The sequence below is a fragment of the Lepidochelys olivacea genome (assembly GCF_965140295.1).
Source record: "Lepidochelys olivacea isolate rLepOli2 genome assembly, chromosome: 6".
Taxonomy (NCBI): Eukaryota; Metazoa; Chordata; order Testudines; family Cheloniidae; genus Lepidochelys; species Lepidochelys olivacea.
This window is the reverse complement of record NC_140416.1, coordinates 56,773,313-56,794,862: the sequence shown is the minus strand read 5'-3', so window position 1 is coordinate 56,794,862 and position 21,550 is coordinate 56,773,313. Positions and strand designations below refer to the sequence as shown.

Here is a 21,550-nt window from a genome sequence, read left to right as displayed (position 1 = left end):
CCTGAGCAACGTAGTGAAGCCAACCTAACCCCCGGTGTAGACAGCACTAGGTCAACCGAAGAATTCTTCTGTCAACCTAGCTGCTACCTCTCAGGGAGGTGGATTAACTATAGTGACAGAAGAATCCCTGTCATCGCTGTAGTGAGCGGCTACACTGAAGGGTTACTGCAACCATGCCGCTGTAGCAGTTTAAGTATAGACATTGAGAATAGAAACAAAAAGGCTCACATTTAGAATAAAAGACATTTCAGGGGATTGGAGGGGAACCAGTGTTGGAGAGGTTAAAACCAAATCTGAAGACTTTCATCTCTAGGTCACCAGTTACAAACTGGCACAGGTTAGTAATGACTAAAAGCTGTTTCTATTGGATGGCCCCTGTTTGAAATAAGTTGTGGTCTCAGTCAGTTCCTAGTAGGACTGGTGTCCGCAACACAAAAAAAGCTACCACAACTGGCATTATTTTGCACACCCAGTAGAGAGGCCAAGGATTGGACAACTCATGGCAGCTCCCCTAGATATGATCCCTCCAGGTCAAAGATGAGAAACACTGACAGTAATGTGAGGAAGGTGACCTACCACTGCCCGTGCTATACCTGTTGTGGGATTAGAAGGACCTCCCTTCCTAACAGATGTCAGTCCAGAACCTCTTACCAGCACCTATGCATGGGAATAAATTAAAAACCACTTACAGAAACAAAGGAGGATTCAGGCAAGAGTCCAGCTGCCCCTCCCTCAAATAGAGTATGAATAATGTACAGGAGTACTGCAAACATCATAGCACATCAGTCTATCACCTTTCCCTACCACTGGAGCTGCAACATTACACTGAGGCAGGGCCAGGTGATGTGGGGGGGGGGGGGCAGGTGATGGGATATGCCCCCAAAACACGTACAGAAGAGGCAGAGCTTGATATAAACATGTCAGAGAGAAACCTTACAGAGTATCTCCTAAAGAGAGATCACAGCCTGGCTCAATGGAAACCCCCCCTCCCCAAGCATTCTCCATTCCTGAATCCTATCGCTGAAGACATAAGGAAACAGGTACCTTGCAGCTCGGCAACAAAATTGCACCAAGTGGGTGCAAAAAGCATCCCCACCCCCTTTTGACACCTTTCTCCCTCCACCTAAGCTGCCTCCCAACCGTACCCACACAGATAGGCCAAGATGGATCACAGTCACATGAAAGGCTACAGCCCACTTCATCGGATACACAGAATGGAACATATAGTAAGCAGATATATATATACACATACAGAGAAGGTGGAAGTTGCCATACAAAGTGTAAGAGGCTAATTAATTAAGAAGAGCTATTAGCAGGAGAAAAAAAACTTTTGTCGTGATAATCAAGATGGCCCATTTAGACAGTTGACAAGAAGGTGCGAGGATACTTAACATAGGGAAATAGAAAAGTTCAGCTCATTTTTCATGCCAGAAGACAATATTCCTAGGGAACAGGCCAGAATAGCTCCCTCAGCCACATTGCCCAGCTGCACAGAGGGTCCACAGTCCACACCTATGCTCAAACAATATAACAGGGTTTTTTCTGAGTCAACTCAAATCTCCTTATGCCACTACAAACCCATCATAATGGCCACCCTAATGAGAGTCCTGAGAACAACATACTGTACAGCCAGCACGGGGTAGGCACAGCCTTGTAGAGCCAGGACAAGAAGGTGCCTGCAAATCCCAAGATTCCCCGGGACAGCATGAAAAGACAGCAGTTACCAGAAAGCTCCGTCCTGCAGCTCCTCCGTGGCCCAGGGACGCCAGCAACCCCGGGATTGGACGTGACCTGCTCAGTACGGGAATAACACAGGCCACAGGAGAGGGAGTGACCTGTTCGGCGCAGCGCAGTTGTGTCCCAGGGGCACAGGAATGCCAGGACTCAGGAGAGAGGACGACCGGGTGAGCACAGCCAGCCTTTAATATTTACTTCTTGGAGCTGCCGCTGAAGTTGCAGTGATGTAATGTGAGCAGCAGCCTCAGAGTCACATGCTTGAGCTTTCCCCAACTCCACCCCCACGGCGTTCCTCCCCCCTCTACCGTCCACATCCTGGCAGCATGGCCCGCTTGACAACACAAACAGAGAACCAGCTCCTCCCACCTGGCCTGCCGTCAGAAAAGCTGGGACCTAGTCGAACTCAGCCAGGGAACAGCAGCAAGAAAACCATTGCAGTTCCTGAGCCCGAGCTCTGGTCACCATATTTAGTTCCCCTGCAAACAGTTGGATCACCATCTCTGGAGATCAGGAGCTCAGCACTGAGCCCACTGCTCTCCTTATTGGCCTCTTCCTCTGAGCTATGGGGATAGTTAGGAAGCAGAGGGCATGCACTGTGTTTCACCTGGAAAATGTTACAGATGTATTTATTTTTACATTTGGGGACTAGTTGATCTCCATTAAAGTAAAAGAGCAATAGCACCAGACACAGTGTGGACTGGCACAGGGAAAGCTTCTGTTCCCACACAACTCTCTTGATGGACCCCATTCCTGACCATCAGCACCTCCTGCTATTCCAGATGTGCTCCCCACACATCTCTCCTGAACACCTTCAATCCTGGCCAGCAGCCCCCCTGCTATTCCAATCCAGGGCTAGGATTCCCTGCAGGTAGCTCTGCCCATCCCCTTTAGTGCTGCCCTGCAGCTTCCCCCCCCCCCTTTGGCTATTCCAGGCTTGGCCTGGCCTGGCCTGCTGCTTCCTCAGTACACCAAGTAACAGGAACACAAATAAATGTGATATACTCACTTCTTGCTTCACCTTCATTCTTTGTCTCCAAGATTATCCTTTCCCTGACCTACTATAAGTCTATTGTGTCTCTCCCTTTCATTACGTTCTGTCCCGTTCCTCTGCTGGGCTCTCCTCAGCTCTCTTCCCCTTCCTCACCTGGGTCTCTCATGTTCTCCCCATCCCTGAAATGATGGAGGAGAAAAATTGATGAGCCAACCCTGTAGCAGGTAATGCAGGAAGCAGAAGAGGCCTCCTATCAGTTTACCTTCAAATGGATTTATTTTAAAAAAAGTTCAGATGAAAGTGGATCTCAGAGTTTGGCCAAATCCCGAATCAATTGGTCCTTAGTCTAAAAATATCTGCTGCCCTCAGAGTCCTTTTTAGACTAAGGAAGGAGAAGGAAGGAGGAAATGGGGCTGTAAGTTTAGAAACAGTCTGTAGGAAGATCTGATTAGTTACAATAAAAGTGCTGGACACCTGTAGCCACTGCCATCACCTGAACCCCAAAGAAACAACAGCTCCTTTCTGATGGCATCAACAAAATCACCCTCCTGGCAAGCAGAGCATATCGCCAAGGCCTTGTCAATACAAGAAAGTTGCACAGGATTAAATGAATTTTAATTTTAGTTAAACTGGTACTACCCCTTGTGTGGACACTTATCTCAGTCTAAGAGTAGCTTATTTCAGTTTAGTTTAACCAATTACTAATTGTCTTGAACCTAAATGAAATAAGCCAGGTTTAAACCAAAATAACAGCCTTTTGCACCAGTTTGATGAAATTGGTGTAACAAAAATCACTCCTTAAACTAGACTGATACAACTTGCTCAGACACACAAGTTTCAGAGTCATATTAACCAGAAATGGAAAGATCCCCTTAGGGGGACACAGTCCATTCTCCGCACCTTCCAAGACTAGGGTGGGATTGCTCACTAGTATATTATGGAGAGGCAGCAGCCTCTCCATAGTTCAGGCTACAATCAGTCCTGTTTTAGACAATCTATAATTTTAACGTGGAAAGTTGGTTTGGCTGGAAAATTGCTTGCTTCACCCAGAAGCCAAAGCAAATGCAAACAAACTGCATTTGAGTTACAGGTCGGTTTAAAAAAAAAAAAAAAAAAACAACCCAGATTTTAAATGTAGACTTTTGTCTAATGTTTCCTTGAATCCCAATATTGATCAATTCAAATCACATCACAGTATAAATACTATTTTTCCACCAGTAATCAAAAACATATCTGACAAAGAAACATAAAAAGTATATGTACACAGCAACAACATAGAGGTCTTGTCTGCAAAGAATTTTTAAGCAACTTTCCCACCATTGGCCTAGCACTAGTGAAATTAACAATACTAATATACAGATAATATCTACAGTACAATATTCCATATTAAAAACCTGCAGTAAAAATATTAACATTTTTTGACTAAACACTCTTCTTATGTGGCACCTCCATGACTGGAGGTTTGCAACCATGGTAACCCATTCTGTACAGTTCTCTACTAATCTCTTTGTGGATGAATAGTCCTTTTGATCCACCCATGATACCACATCATCCATCCACAATCTTCTTTTTCTGCCTTGTGTTCTTTTGCCATCAACTTTCCTTTCCAGTGCCTTTAAACATATCACCCACTGAGCTTCTTAAAATGTGCTGTGCAAATCAAATCTATCTTTTCATAAGATCTCTAACTAGCAATTGTTGAGTTCTAATACTTTTTCATTGGTTTTAGCATTTAACCCAGGGTATTTTCAGAATTCTTCTGTAACCCCATATCTGGGGGAACTGAAGTTTCTTTATTATCCATGTTTTCAGTCAGGTCTCAGCGCATGTTTATTGAGAAGTCTAACAGCTTAATTGAAGAGGCTGAGATTCTGACTCTTGTATAACATTCTGTCTTCAAATTTTTTCTTAGTAATTGAAATGGTTATTATCAACAACATTTGTAAACATGTGATTATAAATCCCTTCATCTTTCAGTTACTCAGCTTTCACTCTTTTGGCTGTTGCAATGCCATAATTTTACAAGTTCTCGAGCCAGTAAAGTATTCCAAGCTACACGAGAACAGACATTTTAATGTTAAAACAAAGCAACTTTTTTTAATCCAGTCCTTCTTTATAAATAATAACAAAGCGCACAATCCCAATTTTTTTTGAGTCACCTTTAGTAAGATTTAGAATTTTCTAGGTTTCTAGGAAATCTGTACGAGCTCAGCAAAAAAACAAAAAAAAAGTTTACTACACATGCTCAGTATAGTAAATCTAAATCAGTTTTCTGACACTGGTTGCTCCACTGTGAGGGTTCTGCCGTGTCAAATTTTAACTTATTAAAGAACTGTTAAAAAGTTACAAAAACAACAAGGAGTCCGGTGGCATCTTAAAGACTAACAGATTTATTTGGGCATAAGCTTTCGTGGGTAAAAAACCCACTTCTTCAGATGCATGGAATGAAAATTACAGATACAGAAATAAATATATACTGGCACATGAAGAGAAGGGAGTTACATGACAAGTGGAGAACCAATGTTGAAGGCCAATTTAGTCAGGGTGGATGTAGTCCACTCCCAATAATTGATGAGGAGGTGTCAATACCAAGAGAAGGAAAATTGCTTTTGTAGTGAGCCAGCCACTCCCAGTCCCTGTTCAAGCCAAATTGATGGTAAATAAATCTGTTAGTCTTTAAGGTGTCATCGGACTCCTCACTGTTTTTGTGGATACAGACTAACACAGCTACCCTCAGATACTTGTTAAAAAGTCAATTTTTTTAAATAATGGGAAATATATATTTTCTCACATGCACACATACTCTCTTGTTCTCAAAAACAACTGAATCATTTTTTGCTCAAATTTTCAAACAGAGACCATCCCTGGGAATTTTAAGCCAAATTGACGAATGCTTCAACAAGCTATGCACAAAGAATGGAATAGGGGATTGTCAGGCAACCTTCACCATAGACATCACTACAAATTCCATGTTACTAGAGTCAGTCCGATACACGCCTTAAATTCCTGCTTCCACTCTTGGAGCTAGAAGAAAAGGAGTACTTGTGGCACCTTAGAGACTAACCAATTTATTTGAGCATGTGGGATGCTAGCTCTCTAGGCTCAACGGACTGTAGTTTATTTGGCTGGAGTTCAGCCAGTAGTAGCTGCATTTTGTCCACTGGACTGGGGTAGCCATCAGAACTATCAGGCTGGTCTAGGCTCCAATGCACAGCACATGCATGCTGGAAGCCTGGCACGCTTTTTAGACCTATTCTCTAGCTCAGTGAGCTTCTAGAGAGGTGGGGACAAGACCTTGGCCCTGGCATGTGCACCAAGTCAGTTAATCACACGCCAACCCCGTCCATGCCAGTCCCAATGGACATTGGCTCCGTGGTGCATGCACACAACCTAACGACCAAGAGGAAGACAGTGGCGGCCTGGAATGGGCGACAGCCCCTGCCCAACAGACAAAAACACCCTCCCCCATCCCATGGCGCTTCTCCAACTCACTTCCGGTGTGCTGTTCCTTTTTCCCTTTACTGTCCCATTTCTATAGTGCTTCCGCCTCTACCAAGATGGCGGATCCCTCTTTCCTGTGTGTGGCGGAATGTGCACCGGGGCGGCTCCTGCGGCCGGCAACGCCGGGGTTCCGGGTGTCGTGTCGGGCCGGACCGGGCTCAGGCCAGGCTCAGCAGCAGTGTCAGTGATAGGGTGGGGAGAGCGATGGCGGCTCCTCTCGCGCTGCTGCTGGGCATCAGCCTCGCGCTGGCACCGCCCCTGGCTCAAGCCCGGAGCCTGCGTTTCGTTACCCTGGTGAGGGGCGACAGCCGGGGAGCGCGGCCCAGATTGGGACCGCAGAGCCAGACCGCGCCCCGGGCGGGGCCGCTGGGCCGAGGTGGGGAGGCCGGGGGGCGCGGCGATGGGGGAGACGGGGTGGGGCGGGGGGCGCCGCTGGGCAGAGGGGGGCGGCCGGGGGCAGCGGATTTGGGGCGCTAGGCAATTCGAAGGTGTTTCCTCTTTCAGCTGTACCGCCACGGGGACCGCTCCCCAGTGAGGGCCTATCCTCGGGACCCCCATCAGGAGAGCGCGTGGCCCCAGGGATTTGGGCAGCTCACCCAGGTGGGTACCCCGGGGAACAGTATTACATTTGGAGTTGTACCTCAGAAGGTGTCTGCTTTCTCTCCCGCAAGGAAGGGGATTTCTGCCGTTTCCTAATAGTGGGTGGGAAGTGCCAGGGAACCCACCCTTTCCCCTTTGGAAGCCATTTTATGTGGCCTTTGACATCGGAGGTCTTTGCTGGGATTGGCCCAGGATAGCTGCAAATCCTGTTTTTGATGCGTGCAGGTTGGGATGCTGCAACAATGGGATCTGGGCCAGTCACTCCGGAAGCGTTACCATGGATTCCTGAACGCCTCATACAATAGGCAGGAGGTCAGTGCAACCTACCCCACTACCATTGGTCATCACCCCCTGTCCCTCTCCTGGGGTCACTTTATCTTCCTGTAAGGTGCAGCCTGGTGCTCAGGGTACCTGCACTGTCTTCAAGGCCCCTTATTGTTTCCCTTTGTCATGTTCATGATGCTGTGCCTTCACATAGTAGGATACAATATGACTATATTAAATAGCATCTTCTGTAGAAACTGTCTCTGAAATCACCTGGGTTACTGTGAATACCAAAGGAGTGCAGTCCTGTAAGAGTGTAGGGAGGGCAAGAAGGAATGATGGTTACATCTGGGGGTGACAAGATACTATGCAAGAGGAGGCCTGAAGCCACTGCCACCTAAACAAAGGGAAGTAGAAAGGGTAATAAAGAGACCTACAAAAGCACCCGTGACATCAGCTGGAATTTATCTGATTCCCTCCCTCTCTTGGGAAGGCATCACAGAGAGTGAGCTGCAGCCGGGTGTATCTCTTTCATGCCCTTCTTTTGAGAAGTTGAATCAGGAGGCCTCGGCAAGTTGTCTTGTCTGATCAACAAGCAGTGGAACTCAGGCTCCAAAGGAAATTAACTCAGCCAAATAAATAAATAAATGCAGTTCCTCTGTCCAGCAGCCTTACTGCTTTTTGGTTCCCTACTCTAACACTACCATGCTTTTGCAGTAGAGCAGAGTGTTGGAGAACAAATATTCATGCACGATTTTCTAGAACCTTGGGTTACGAAGATGGTGCATCTGTCATCCTTAGCAGATTTTGCTTGGGTCTTCAAACATACCAACACCCCTCAGAAATTGTCAGTCAAAGTAAAGGTCTTTAGGAAGCAACTAAAGATCTAGTTTCCTTGGGAAGCATCCTGTTGCAACCTAGTTGAGTAAGACTATGTCTGCTTTCTGGTTCTCTTCCATCATTGTTTCCTGCACTGTGGCAGAGACACCTGCCCTACTCTCAGCCCTTTATACTTTGTGGTAGATATCCCAGTCTTAAAGGGCTAGTAGGATTGAAGAAAAAGCTACTATTAGTATGCATAAATTCTCCCCATGAGATACCAGGACAAATTCAACCCAGGGATAAGCAGAAGCAACATCATTATCTGAAAGTTAGACACCTACTCTGAAATTGGTCCATGAATCTTAGTTGGAATATAGCACTGGGTACCACTGCCCCTGTATCAAGGAATGAAAGACTTGAGCCTATGGAAATTAAAGTAACAGTTTTAGCTGGTAGCTGATCCTCTCCATAGGACAGGGATGCAGCCTGTGTTTGCCTTGCCCAGTCCCAGGCAAGGCCAGTGACCAGCTCCAGGCACCATCTAATAAGTTTACACATACACACCATAATCTCTACCCAAACTATTCTTTTATTTCTGTCAATAAAGCATTAAGGGTCTTGTCCCAAAGTAGCTGATTCTGTTTTCTTTGCAAGTTTGATGGTGCTACAGAAGTCTTTGCCCTAGTTTTTGAAAACTGGGTGGTTCTGATTAGCCATTTGGGAAGTTCACTTGTTCAAAGTATGGAGGCTTTCAGGAAGCATATACTATACATAGAGGTGACATTTGGGGTTTCTAAAGGAGGGGTGTGGGAAGTCCCCCAAAATACTTATTGTTGTTCTTCTGACAGATTTGAGTCAGATGGAGCAGGAAGAAGAGTTTCAAGATGGAGGGAGTATTATCTTAGGACTCCTGTGTCCTATTGCTGATACAGACCCACAGCTGTGTCAGGCCTTTTAATATTAATGTGGTAGTGGATTGCCATCTGACTTCTTCTGGTCAAGTATCTGCTGCCTCATTTCCCCTTTTGGGGCTCTCCAGTAAATGCAGAATCATGTGGTTCAAGTAACACTCCCTTCTTCTGGTCTAGCTTATTAACAATAGTTAACAGTTCAGTGTCAACTCAAATACAAATCTTCCAGCTCTCCTTGCAAGCTTTGAGGTTCCTTCCCACATTTCTCTCTCTCTCAAAGCTTTTCCCAGCTGAGGCTGCTGCTTCTCTTTTTTCCTGCAGCTGTCTGCCACCTGGCTAATGCCAAGAGCACCCTCCTACTTCCTGATCCTGGTATCCTCTGATCAAGCTCCCTCTTATAGGAAGCATCAGCTCCGGGTTGCTGTTGTGTGACTGTTGGTCATCACTTGATTCAGCCACAGGCTAGAGTCTTATAAAAGGGTGCTGGGACATGAGCATATGCCCAAAGATAAGCAACCTGAGACAGTGCTGTAGATTGCTCTTTCTTTATCCCATGTTAAGGTACTGCTTAGGTGTTTCTTTAGAGCATACCTTGGAGTTCTTTCATCCTAGCTAATGGGGAAAGGTCTCTCTCTACCCATGCCTCATGTCAGATGGGTGGAAATATTCAGAGTAAAGGCAGTGAGTAAATCTTGTGTTTTCCAAGAATAAGTTTTGAGGATATCGTTTGTATGCAAGATGCTCTATAAAGCAAAACTATATCACCATTCACAAGACTCTTATTTTATCTGCTTCTTCTCTGATGTCCTGACTGCCCGGATATTTATCCCTTCATTCATAACCATTCATCTCATCTACTCCACCTATCACTGAAGCCTGCCCCACATACCTCTCTCCCCCCTCCAGTTGCCTCAGTACACAAATGTCAAGGTATCAAACTTTCACTACTTTGACCCTCCTTGAATCTCTGCAATTGCTCTTGCTCTTCTTCTGTATTGTCAAGTTTTCCTCCTGCCGATGATAATGATCTTCTGCCCCCTTCCCTCCGAGGACCAAAAAGTGCTTCATAGACATTAATAAATGAAACCTCTGCCACATCCACTAGCCATGTCACTATTGTCATCATTTCGCAGATGAAAAAACAGGCCAGAGAGGGGCAGATTCTTGTCACAGGTTGCATAGCAAGTCAATGGCAGATCTGAGGACTGAACCAAGGAGTCCTACCTTCATTTCTGTGATATAACTACACTATATTTTCTTTTTTTACCTACCCCCATCTATATCTCTGGCCTTGTCTCCTACCTACTTGCTACTTATATTATTCTGCCTGAGCTACTCCTTCACTTGTATTCTATCTCCCATCTCCATGATGTATTCCATAGTGCCCCATATGCCTTAATAGCCTGCCCTTTTATATGCACTTCCTCTTTCCCCATCATGGTTTGTGAACTGCTTAAGCTGTAATGGCCTCAGCACACTCCATGTACTCTCTGCCATGCCTAAAACTTTTTGTCTTTGTGGTGCCTGTATTCTGAGTCCCTTGGTCAGAGTCCAGGTATCCCCACTCCTGTGTACAATAGTGATATTCACAGAACAGGCTCTCTGTGCCCCTGGCAGATTTTCATTCGCAGCACAGATTACGACCGGACACTGATGAGTGCAGAGGCCAATCTGGCAGGACTGTATCCCCCACAAGGACAACAGGTGTTCAACCCCAATGTTTCCTGGCAGCCAATCCCTGTACACTCTGTGCCTGACTCTGGGGAGAAGGTGAGTCATTCTCAAGGATAAATATTGGCAGCTCAGGCATGGTGTTCACCTTATCGCCAAGAGCCTCCCACTCCAGTCCTGAGCTTACCCATTATCGCTCCTTAGCCTGGCCTTGCAGGGGATCCCCCTGCTTCTAGACCCACAATTCTCCTCATGTCCCTTGTTGATTTAGTTGTTAGATGCAGAGTCTCACCGGAAGGGAGACCCTTCCTCAGAGGGAGCTATTTAGACCCTGTTTCATCAAGACTGGGAGGTGGCTGTGGTGGGGAGGCAGTACAGTCGCTGCTGCTTGTCAGGATCTTCCCTGACCCAGCGTCTCCTTTTGTCTCTGCCCAGCTGCTGAAGTTTCCATTATCCCCTTGCCCGCGGTATGAGCAGCTACAGAATGAAACCCGGCAATCAGCAGAGTACATAAATAAAACCAGACAGAATTTGGTAAGTGAGAGTTTGTGTGAGAAAAGGTCTCCCTGAGCAGGAAGAAGATACCTTTATATGATTCTAGGTGTCAGGGAGGGGTGAAAGATCTCTGCTTTGCAGAGTTGTGTGGTGGAAGAGCAGAAGGTTTGAGTCTCTGCCTTGTCGCCTGCAGGGGTTCCTGGAGATGGTGGCAAATCAGACAGGGATCCAGGATGTGTCCCTGGAGTCTGTCTGGAGCATCTACGACACACTTTTTTGTGAGGTAAGTTAGTCTGGGAATCCCCACACAACAGCAGGGACCTGGGTCTTTGGCTCAGCAGAGTGGAATTAGGGATTCACTAGACTGGAGACAATTGCATTGGTGAGAAATGGATTTGCCTGTTGTACAGCAACCTTCCACTTCTCCCTCCACATAGTTAGCCCTAATCTTCAGATTTCGGAATAACAACTCTTCCCCCACTCCAGAGGCACAATTTAGGAAATCTATCCCCTCCAGCACCATAGATCCTCTAGCTGCATGTTTCAGATGTCATGCTAGAACTGAAACTTAATTCTCCTGTGGCATTCTATCTCCTGAGAAAGGGATGGTTGTCCCAAAATCTTTACTATTCTTTGGTTTTAATTAGTTAAATCCGGAGTGAGATTTTTTTCAAGATGGAGGGAATGTTAATCTAGTTATTTGAGGAAGGAAGAGCGAGTCAAGACTCCAGGATACTATTACTGACGCTCCCCTAGCTCACAGTTAATTTGAGCCAGTCACTTTCCTGCTTGGTGCCTCAGTTTCCCTATCTATAAAAGGGAATAATACATTCCTACAATCTAGAGAACTGTTAGGTTTTATTCCTTATTGTTTGTAAAATGTATTGAGCTCCTCTGACACAGGAAGGCCCTAAAGAAGAGCAAAGTGGTGTCATTTTAGTAATTCCCAAACAAAAACTACATTAAAATGGAGTTAAGGCTGAAAGCACATATCAGTAATATAGAGTAAACATCAATGTTCCCTCTAATTTTTTCCATCCATGTGCGGATTGAATTTTGGTATGTGTACCAATATCGAGATAATGTGCAGATATGCACCACCAGTACAAACAAAAAACGTAGATATATGTTTTTTAAAAGTTCATAGATATGGAAGAAAGAATATTAAAACAAGGGATAATTAACAAGATGCACTGCTAGGGCTGCAGAGAGGCGGCTGCTGGGGAAAGTCACGTCTCTCCCCGGCTGCTGCACACAGCCCAGCTGGGGCTGGGAGTCCTGGGATACCCCAAACTTTGTTTCCCCACCCCCACCTGACCCCTGCCCACCTCACCTTCCACATCCTCTCTCGAGAGTCCAGGAGGCACCTAATTAGTGGAGCCACGTCTGCGCAGCTCCACTAATTAGGTGCACGGTCCTTCATTCCCTTGTGTGCAGCCACACAGGCCTGCACCTTAGAGGGAACTGTGGTAAACATTATAGTCGTGTTGTAATTATCCCAAGACAAGCATTACAAACCCAAGAAATTTAGAATTGAGGTAAAATGAAATCCAAACAGTTAGAACACTCCATAACCTTAACTCTGCACTGTAGTGACACCTTGCAGTAACAATACAATTACAATTCATGCCTTTTTTTAAATCCCAAATGAGATTAAACTGATTTTTAAGACAGAATTTTTTTTTCTTCATAATATCACTACAGGGCAGTTATTTTCTTGGCCATATTTGCTAAGGGCACTCTGTGGTCTGAGTCCCATTGAACCAAATGGGAGATGGCAGCCATTTTGAAAGAGGGCAATTCTTTGTTTCACTGAAGAACATTCTCCAGCCTCTTCTGAAAGTGAAACTTCCAGTTTTGAAGAATAACAGGAAAAGTGATTATTAATTCTAAACATTTCTTTTCCAAACCTACTCCTTGCACTAGGTCTATGGGGGGGGAGGGATAGCTCTAGTGGTTTGAACATTGGCCTGCTAAACCCAGGGTTATGAGTTCAATCCTTGAGGGGGCCATTTGGGATCTGGGGCAAAAATTGGGGATTGGTCCTGCTTTGAGCAGGAGGTTGGACTAGATGACCTCCTGAGGTCCCTTTCAACCCTGATATTCTATGATTTTATTCCAAATTCAGATCTTTGCCAATTTTTGTGTAGATGGACGATGCCTGAACTGAGATCATTGGGGACAAAAACGGTCTGACATAGAATTACATTTCTTAGGACTCATTTTTTAAATTACTTTTAAACCGTAAACTAATAGATTACTTTCAAATGTTCAGAAAATCCATTTAGAACTAGAGTATGGCCTCGTTTACACACACACTTGTCCTGGTTTAACCAAATACCTGAGTATTCATCCAGTGCAAGTTTGTGTAGACAAGGCCTGGGAGCTCTAATTTTGGGGAGGATATCCTCTATTTTTCACACATACAAAGTTGTCTAGTCTCTGCTTTGAGAGCAAAACTCAGCTCTGTTAAGTATGGAGCCATGATTGACACCACCATAATGTAAGTAGAATCAGTGCTTGAATACTGCTCGTTAAAGTTAAAACCTTCCTAAGGGTTTGTCTACACAGGAAAATTATTCCAGAATAAGGTGAGGTATGAATTTAAAGTGGAATAGCTATTCCAGAATAACTCCTTGTGTAGACACCTTTAATCCAGAAAGTGGATTAAGTTTATTTAGAAAAAGGTACTCTTACTCCAGAATGAGAATGCCAGCACATAGATTTATTCAGAAATAGCTATTCCAGAATAACGATTCTTGAATAACTCCATGTGTAGAGAAGCCCTTAGACTTCAAAATCCCTGGGGGTCCAAATACTGTAATTACCAAAAATGTCATTCTAAACCTTCCCTTGCCAGCACAGTAATTGATTTTGTGACTGGGCTGAATTTCACCCTTGTTCATTAACTAGAAGGGTCTGCCCCTCCCAGACTCAAATATGTTTGCAGAGATTCCTTCTAGAAAGTTTGTTGCATTTCTTTGGCTTATGCCATCCTGTTTTTCCTTTGGGCATGGCATCTGAAAAGCCCTGTAGACGCTGGTAGTGGGAGGAACAAGCACTGCCTGATTTCCAAATACTTTCTTAGCATCACAGAATCCACTATCTTTCCTTGTAGGAATCTTGATTTAAGCAGATCCTGCTAGTGAAATAGAAACTCCCTTGGAAGAAAGATCAGGGAGTCCCTTTCCCATTCCCCCTCTTGGTCCTGCTCAAAGTCCTTGTGTAGCAGGGTCCAAGGCCCTGTTCATTAACTGTCTGCTTAGACTTCTCACAGACTTACAGGGCTGAGAACTCAAAGAACAGCTCATTGGTTAGCACAGGGATCTCAAATTCGAATCACCAGGAGGGCTACATGACGACTAGTACATTGGCCCAAGGGCCGCATCACTGACACCTCCGCTACCCCGCCTCTTCCCACCCCTTCCCCAAATCCCCGCCCCTGCCCTGCCTCTTCTCCGCCTCCTCCCCTGAGCACACAGCTCCCCGCTCCTCCCCCCTCCCTCCTGGAAAGCGCTAAGCGCTGCCAAATAGCTGTTTGGCAGCGGGAAGCACCTGGAGGTAGGCAGAGGAGTGGGGACACGGCGTGCTGGGGGGAGGGGAGCTTGGTGGCCTACAGGAAATAACTCCGGGGCAGCAGGGCGCAGGGAGCTTGGTGGGCCGCAGGAAATAACCCCGTGGGCCACGTGTTTGAGAACCCTGGGTTAGTAGAAGGTGAGTGGGCAGGCTCTGAGAAGGGAGAACTTTATCCCCATGGCACACAGGACAGCGCTGTACCCCAGGAAAGGAAGTTCTGCTTACTCAGAGAAGTGGTGGTGCTCACACTCCTACAAATAATGCTCTGGGGAATAGACCTTGCTGAGTGAAACTGGCATTTCCACTGCTGAGGCAGTAGATTTACTCCACCAGCTCAAACCAACAAATAACTCCAAGCAAAACCAGAACTTCCTAGTTGTGCTCTTGGTAAATGAATGCAAAACAAACTACCCAGGTTACTGACAGGTGCCTGATCTGAATCTTGTAGAATGGCCCAGAGGGTGCTTGTCCTAGTCTCCCATGGAGTCTGATGGGACATGGCCTGAAAGATTGGGCCAAAAGAAATCTGATGAGGTTCAACAAGGACAAGTGCAGTGTCCATGCACTGCTACAGGCTGGGGACCGACTGGCTAAGCAGCAGTTCTGCAGAAAAGGAGTGGACGAGAAGCTGGATATGAGTCAGCAGTGTGCCCTTGTTGCCATAAAGGCGAACAGCATATTGGGCTGCATTAGTAGGAGCACTACCAGCAGATCGAGGGAAGTGATTATTCCCCTCTATTCGGCACTGGTGAGGCCACACCTGCAGTATTGCGTCCAGTTTTGGTCCCCCCCCCCCCCCCACTACAGAACGGATGTGGACAAATTGGAGAGAGTCCAGCGGAGGGCAACGAAAATGATTAGGGGGCTGGGGCACATGACTTATGAGGAGAGGCTGAGGGAACTAGGGTTATTTAGTCTGCAGAAGAGAAGAATGAGGGGGGATTTGATAGCAGCCTTCAACTACCTGAAGAGGGGTTCCAAAGAGGATGGAGCTAGGCTGTTCTCAGTGGTGGCAGATGACAGAACAAGGAGCAATTGTCTCAAGTTGCAGTGGGGGAGGGCTAGGTTGGATATTAGGAAACACTATTTCACTGGGAGGGTGTGAAGCACTGGAATGGGTTACCTAGGGAGGTGGTGGAATCTCCATCCTTAGAGGTTTTTAAGGCCTAGCTTGACAAAGCCTTGGCTGGAGTGATTTAGTTGGTGTTGGCCCTGCTTTGAGCAGGGGGTTGGACTAGATGACCTCCTGAGGTCTCTTCCAACCCTAATATTCTATGATTCTGTGCCCCAAAAGTTGCGACCTTTCTGAGATTATCGCTGCTTTCACTGTAATTCAGCCATTCCTCTGAGTACACTGGCTGTCTGCAAAGCAGACTCCTTTCCTGACTCCCCTTGTTCAGAGCATGGTTATTGAGGTTTCCATCTGAGCTGCATCTCAATAAGACAATTACAGAGTGCTAGTCTTCTGCTCTCTTCCTCAGTGCACAAGTGCCTGTGCTTATGATGACTTCTCCTGTATAGATGTGCTCTGCCTATAGCAATAGCTTTGTCTGAGTCTTCTTCCTGCTCTTTTGTCTTATGTTTTGATTTCTGGCTGTGTGGTCTCAGTGCGGCAGAATCATCTTCACACAAAGCGGATGCCCCAGGATTATTGTCTCTGCAATTTGAGCTAACATCACACTCTGGCTGTGTTTTCAGAGAAATGTAGTTCCTAGTTTTTATTCTTACTATTCTTCATGCTTCTTATGTTGAAATGGCAGAATGTCTTACAAATGTAGTTCTGCAGATGGGGGTGAGAGAGGAGACTGAGCCCAGATGAGGAAGGGAGTCATCCATGGTAACACAGTGAGCCCATGGCAGAATCTGGACTAGATCCCAGGTCTCCTGACTCTGAGCCCTGTGACCTACCCTCTGCCCACACTGTCTCCCTTTGAATGAGTTCTCCTTTTTTCTTTTCAGCAAACACATAGGCTGCTACTGCCGCCATGGGTGACCCCGGATGTCATGACTCAGTTGAAGCAACTAAAAGACTTTGGCTTTGAATTCCTGTTTGGGATCCACCAGCAGATGGAGAAAGCTCGTCTGCAGGGTGGTGAGTGGGGAAGGGATGGCATCTCAGGTAAGAGATTCTGTCCTTTGGGATCTGCCCAGCTATTCTCTTTCCGCAGGGGTCCTGCTGGCTCAGATAAGGAAAAACATGACCTCAGCAGCAAATGCGTCTGCACCCCAGCATCTGAAATTACTCGCCTACTCAGCAGTAAGTCTGCATCTGGGAGCTGCCATCCCACCACCTGCCATGGGGTTTGGGCCCTGGTGGGGGCTCTGCCATCCTTCCATCCTCCAGTGCAGTCTCTATATCCAGAATATGTCTCTACCCATTGCAGCATATTCTCTACAGCACCTGGCATCATCCCTTCTGCATCCAAAGAAGTGAATTCCCAGTCTAAAAATCCAGCATGTGGCTGACTCAGCAAGAGCAGGAGGACAGACTCGGGGTCACTGCCTCTTCTGATAGATGGGTTGTGCTACCCTGATGTGGTGTTTCAGCCAGTGATAGATGATAGAATGATAGATGCAGACAATCATATCCCTCTCTAGCAACCTGCTGAGTTAGACTGTCCAGCATCACTCCCAGAACTGCCGTAGAATGGGATCCCTTGGGGTGTCTCTACACTGCAAAAAAACACCCATGACTGGCCTGGGTCAGCTGATGCAGGCTTGCAGGGCTTGGGCTGTGGAGCTATGAAATTGCAGACATCTAGGTTCTCAGAGCCCCGGCTCCAGCCCAAGCCCAGATGTCTACGCTATAATTTTATAGCCCCATGAGCCCAAGTCAGCTGATGTAGGCCAGCTATGGGTGTTCTATTGTAATGTAGATGTACCTTCAGGGACTTGACCCCTAGACTGACAGAGCTCCCAACTCGCGCGCTCTCTCTCTCCCCCACTCCCTCGGCACAGTCACAAGTTACCTTACCAGGGCCCCTGCTCTGCTTTCTCTGTTCCTCTAGTGCAGTGTTTCTCAAATAGGGGTCTGCAAGCCCTGTGGAAAAACTCCTCCCCATTCTTCCCAGGCATGCCTCCAGCACACTGGGGAACAGACTTACCTGTCCTGGCTCCCCCCGTCACTTCTGGGAGCCCCAGGCATGTCCCTGCAGCCCCTGGGATGGGTACTAGGGGGTCTCCACACGCTTCCCCCACGCCAAGTGCAGACTCCACAGCTCCCATTGGCTGGGAACTGCAGCCAATGGGAGCTGTGGGGATGGTATCTGTGGGCAGGGGCAACGTGCGGAGATCCCTTAGCCCCTCTGCCTAGGAGCCGCAGCCAGAGGGATGTTCTGGTTGCTTTCGGGAGTTGCCCGAGGTAAGCACGGCCCTCTGCCTCAGCCCAGAGCCCACACCCACTCCTGCACCCAAACCCCCTGCTAGAGTTCACACCTCACAACCCTTCCCACACCTCAACCGCCTGTCCTAGCCCGGAACCAGAGCCCGCACCCCATCCTGTCCCAGCCTGGTGAAAGTGAGTGAGGGTTGGGGAGAGTGAGCGATGGGGGGGGGGTGGATGGAGTGAGCAGTGGTGGGGCAGGGGCATGGCTCCAGGGAAGGGGTGGTGCAAGGAGGCTTGGGGGGTTCCCAAAAATTTTTAAATCAAAATGGGGGTCCTCGGGTTGCTAAAGTTTGAGAACCCCTGCTCTAGTGAATTCCCATAATCTATTTTCCCTTCTCTGGCATGGTCCTGGGTTTCTTCAATTAGCTGTCTCTTGCCCAGCACAGTCCTTGGTTCCCTGCTGAGCTCTCCTTTCGTGGATGTGGTCCCAAGCATTCTGTCCTCCTCCTGAAGAGTGATTCACATTCTCTCCCTCTTCCTTAGCATGACACAACACTTGTGGCACTGCAGATGGCTCTGAATGTCTACAATGGGAGACAAGCACCATATGCCTCATGTCACATATTTGAGCTGTACCAAGATGATGACAGGTGAGGGCTACAGTAAGGGCATCTGCTGTGGCTTTGCCTCATGGGTTAAACATGTCGGCAGAACTCCAGCCTCAGGGCAGAGCCTCTTGCCCTTGCTCCCAAGGGGAAAACAACAGAAGGAAGATCTTAATACAGACAATGGGAAAGGGCTAGCTCCCAGAGCTGCATGCTAAGTGGGTGATAGGAAGAGATAGCTACAGGATGGCTGAAGAGGGTGATGGTCCTAGGCAGAAGGAATATGTAATTTCAAGGAATATGTAATTTGTGTCTTTGTTTTGTCCCCAGTAACTTTTCTGTGGAGATGTTTTTCCACAACGAGAGTGGGAGGGAGCCTTTTCCACTGACGCTGCCTGGCTGTGCCCAGCGCTGCCCCTTGCCAGATTTCCTGCGGCTCACTGACCCCATCATTCCCCAGGACTGGGCGCGCGAATGCCAGGTAGCAAGCAATGTTCAGGACACAGGTGAGTGCTGGCTGGGGTGGGCATTAGTGAGAGACAGCGATGATTGAATGTTACCACACTGTATGCTCACTTTCTCCCTTGCAGAACTGATTGTGGCTCTGGCTGTCTGTGGATCCATCCTCTTCCTCCTCATTATCCTCCTCCTGACCGTCGTTTTCCGCATACAGTCCCAGCCACCTGGTTACCGGCATGTTTCCAATGAGGGAGAAGAGCAGCCATGACAATTGCTCTGACCCCTCCCCAGGGAGCAAGAGGGAGCAGTGCTGCTCCTGGGAGTGGTTGGGTTGTCCTTCAGTAACTGAACATTCTTTTTCACAGAAGCTGGACTCTGATGTGACCAGCCTCTGGCTGCTCTTTAGATGAGACATGACATTTGGGGTTGAAATCCCAGGGCATCTGGAGCAGGATGGTCTAACTGCATGGAAGCAGTGGATTGCCCCCTTGAATCCAGTGTACTGTGTGGAATGCCTATTTTTAATACATGACAAAGCTGGGGCTCCCCTTCCACCTGGTGCAGCCAGCTGCTCTTCAGGAATAATCTTTCCCCTTTTAATGGTTGTAATTCTAAACACTTATTTTAGCAGCAACAAAGAGAACTGGGAATGTCTCCCAGGAGCTGCCATCACCTGCTCAGTTGGTAATGGCCTTGTTCACTAAGGTCAGAATGATTTGATTTCAGTGTGATTCCCAATCTGCTTTGAGCACTTTGGCTTGGGCCATTGGGCTGATTACAGTGTGAAGGCTAGACCTGGACCAGAGACCGTAACTCACACCCGCTGGGTAGGGGCTGAATCCTCATCTGCTTTCCAAGAAGATGGAGCTTCTGGAGATCACTGGCTGGTTACAGATGAGGTTGTGGGGTCCCTTGTCTCTGCTACTTAATTGCTGCTGGCACCTGGTTACTCCCCCTCAATTCTGTTCTGAGAGGAAAAACTGGCCTTAAGTTAGGGTAGGATTGTAAACCTGCCATTGGACCCAGGATTCAGCGCAGGGGTAATTTGGAGAAGTTCCAGGTATCAATGGACTTTTCCACATGGATTATCCCATCTGATACACAATTCCTGATCCTTCAGTGGTATCATGCACCTAGGCTGTTGTGCAATGCTGTACAAAGGAAAAAGCACTGTGCCTGCTCCCTGAGCTTTAATTGCATTCATGATCCTAATTTGCAGAGCTACAATCGGTGGGTGTGGTTATGAAATTTTGGATCTCTCTCTAAAGTAACAGCCTTTTGTTTTGACCTCCCCCAGCTGTGAATGCCACAGGCTGCCTGTAGCTATAGCCCTGTACCACACCATTGGTGCAGATGTTGACTGTGGGCCAAACAAATGTGCATGGCAGGCAGAAAATTTTACACTACAATTAAAGACCACGTAACAGAACTGTTTACTCTAAAACTGGGACAAGTGCCAACCTTGCTAGTTTTTTTCCCCCATCCCCCACATTGGTGTCATTTAAAAAACAAATACTCAGCTTAATAGGTGGGGCGGGGCATGCAAGTGACCTTGCGTCACTATGCACCTGTCAGGGTGAATCACCTGGATCTTCTAGATGAGTTACTAAAGGTGATTCTTTCCTTAGGACCACTGCGTGGAGGTTGCAAGGATCTCCTTGCAGTCTACAGCTGGTATTGAGAAAATTAATGGCTAGCAGTCATCATCTTCTGCCCTCCACTTTCTCCACTACTGTTTCTGGTGAAGAGTGAAGTGCAGCAGACACCAGAGGCTCTGGCTCCTCATAGGGTGATGCTGCACATTCACTTCCCAGTTTTAGTTCCTTTTCTGGTCCAGTTCCCTTCCTAGCAGTGGAGGCTACTAGCAGGCTTCCTTTTCTTTCCCTCCACTTCACCATGGGGAATTTTACAGTCTGCTACCAGCATGGGAACTCTAATGCAGCAGAACCAGCCTGCTGCTCTCAGCAACTGCCTCACCTGTTTCTCACTTGGAGATACAACTTAGTTCTCCTGAAGGGCAAAACAGTCACAAAGAACAAGCAGCTGCTCCTGAGAACAGGACTGGAGGAGAAAGGTGCAAGGAACTGCCTTCACAGAGGCCTGTGTAGCAGAGTAAGGGGCTATTTTTAAAGGCAGCCGATTTTGCACACATGGAGGAAAGGCTTCTATAGTGATTTAGACTTTGACTGAATGAATTTCTGTAATTCTGTTTCATTACCTCTTGCCTTTTTTTTCATTAAAATCAAATTGAGACTGGGCTCCTGCTACTCCTTCTGCTATGTGGGCTCATAGAGGCCTAGGCCTGTTAGGCTCTGCATTTAATATGGGAGCTATTGCAACATTCACCTTTTCACAAGACAAAAATGGAGCAGGAAAGGTAACAACAAAAGAGGGAGAAATCCTAATATGCACAACCACACCCAAAGCAGGGGAAGAGCAAAGGTCATTTCCATGTGTTTTATGCTTCTCTTCATATTATTTTTGTCTCCTGCTACCCTGCAAAAAGCAGATACTTCAGTTTGTAAGTGAATTCATCTAATTTCACAAGAGCCCTTTCTAGCAGCAACATTAGCACATATACCCCCCAGCAGTC

At 47.0% G+C, this 21,550-nt stretch overlaps 2 protein-coding genes across 8 annotated transcripts in view; one reads left to right on the top strand and one right to left on the bottom strand.

Annotated features, from left to right (window-relative positions):
• The window catches only part of NR1H3 (nuclear receptor subfamily 1 group H member 3), a gene marked incomplete at its 5' end in the record, with an annotated part of 58,764 nt that extends 51,759 nt beyond the window's left edge, over positions 1–7,005 (bottom strand). For 3 of the 7 annotated variants that reach the window (XM_084630934.1, XM_084630933.1, XM_084630937.1), the window contains one exon: positions 1,725–1,998. Of the gene's footprint in view, positions 1–1,724; positions 2,001–6,220; positions 6,304–6,869 lie in introns of those variants that run through there. The other 4 variants (XM_084630935.1, XM_084630938.1, XM_084630936.1 and 1 more) reach the window with 4 other exon arrangements.
• On the top strand, positions 6,287–21,215 carry ACP2 (acid phosphatase 2, lysosomal). Its single transcript, XM_084630931.1, is given in 12 exon segments — positions 6,287–6,375; positions 6,378–6,523; positions 6,734–6,829; positions 7,055–7,141; positions 10,444–10,596; positions 10,933–11,031; positions 11,186–11,275; positions 16,528–16,660; positions 16,737–16,825; positions 18,437–18,543; positions 18,829–19,004; positions 19,089–21,215. Coding segments are annotated over 12 exon segments (1,371 nt in total). The 5' UTR covers positions 6,287–6,317; the 3' UTR covers positions 19,226–21,215.
• The last annotated feature ends 335 nt before the right edge of the window (positions 21,216–21,550 follow it).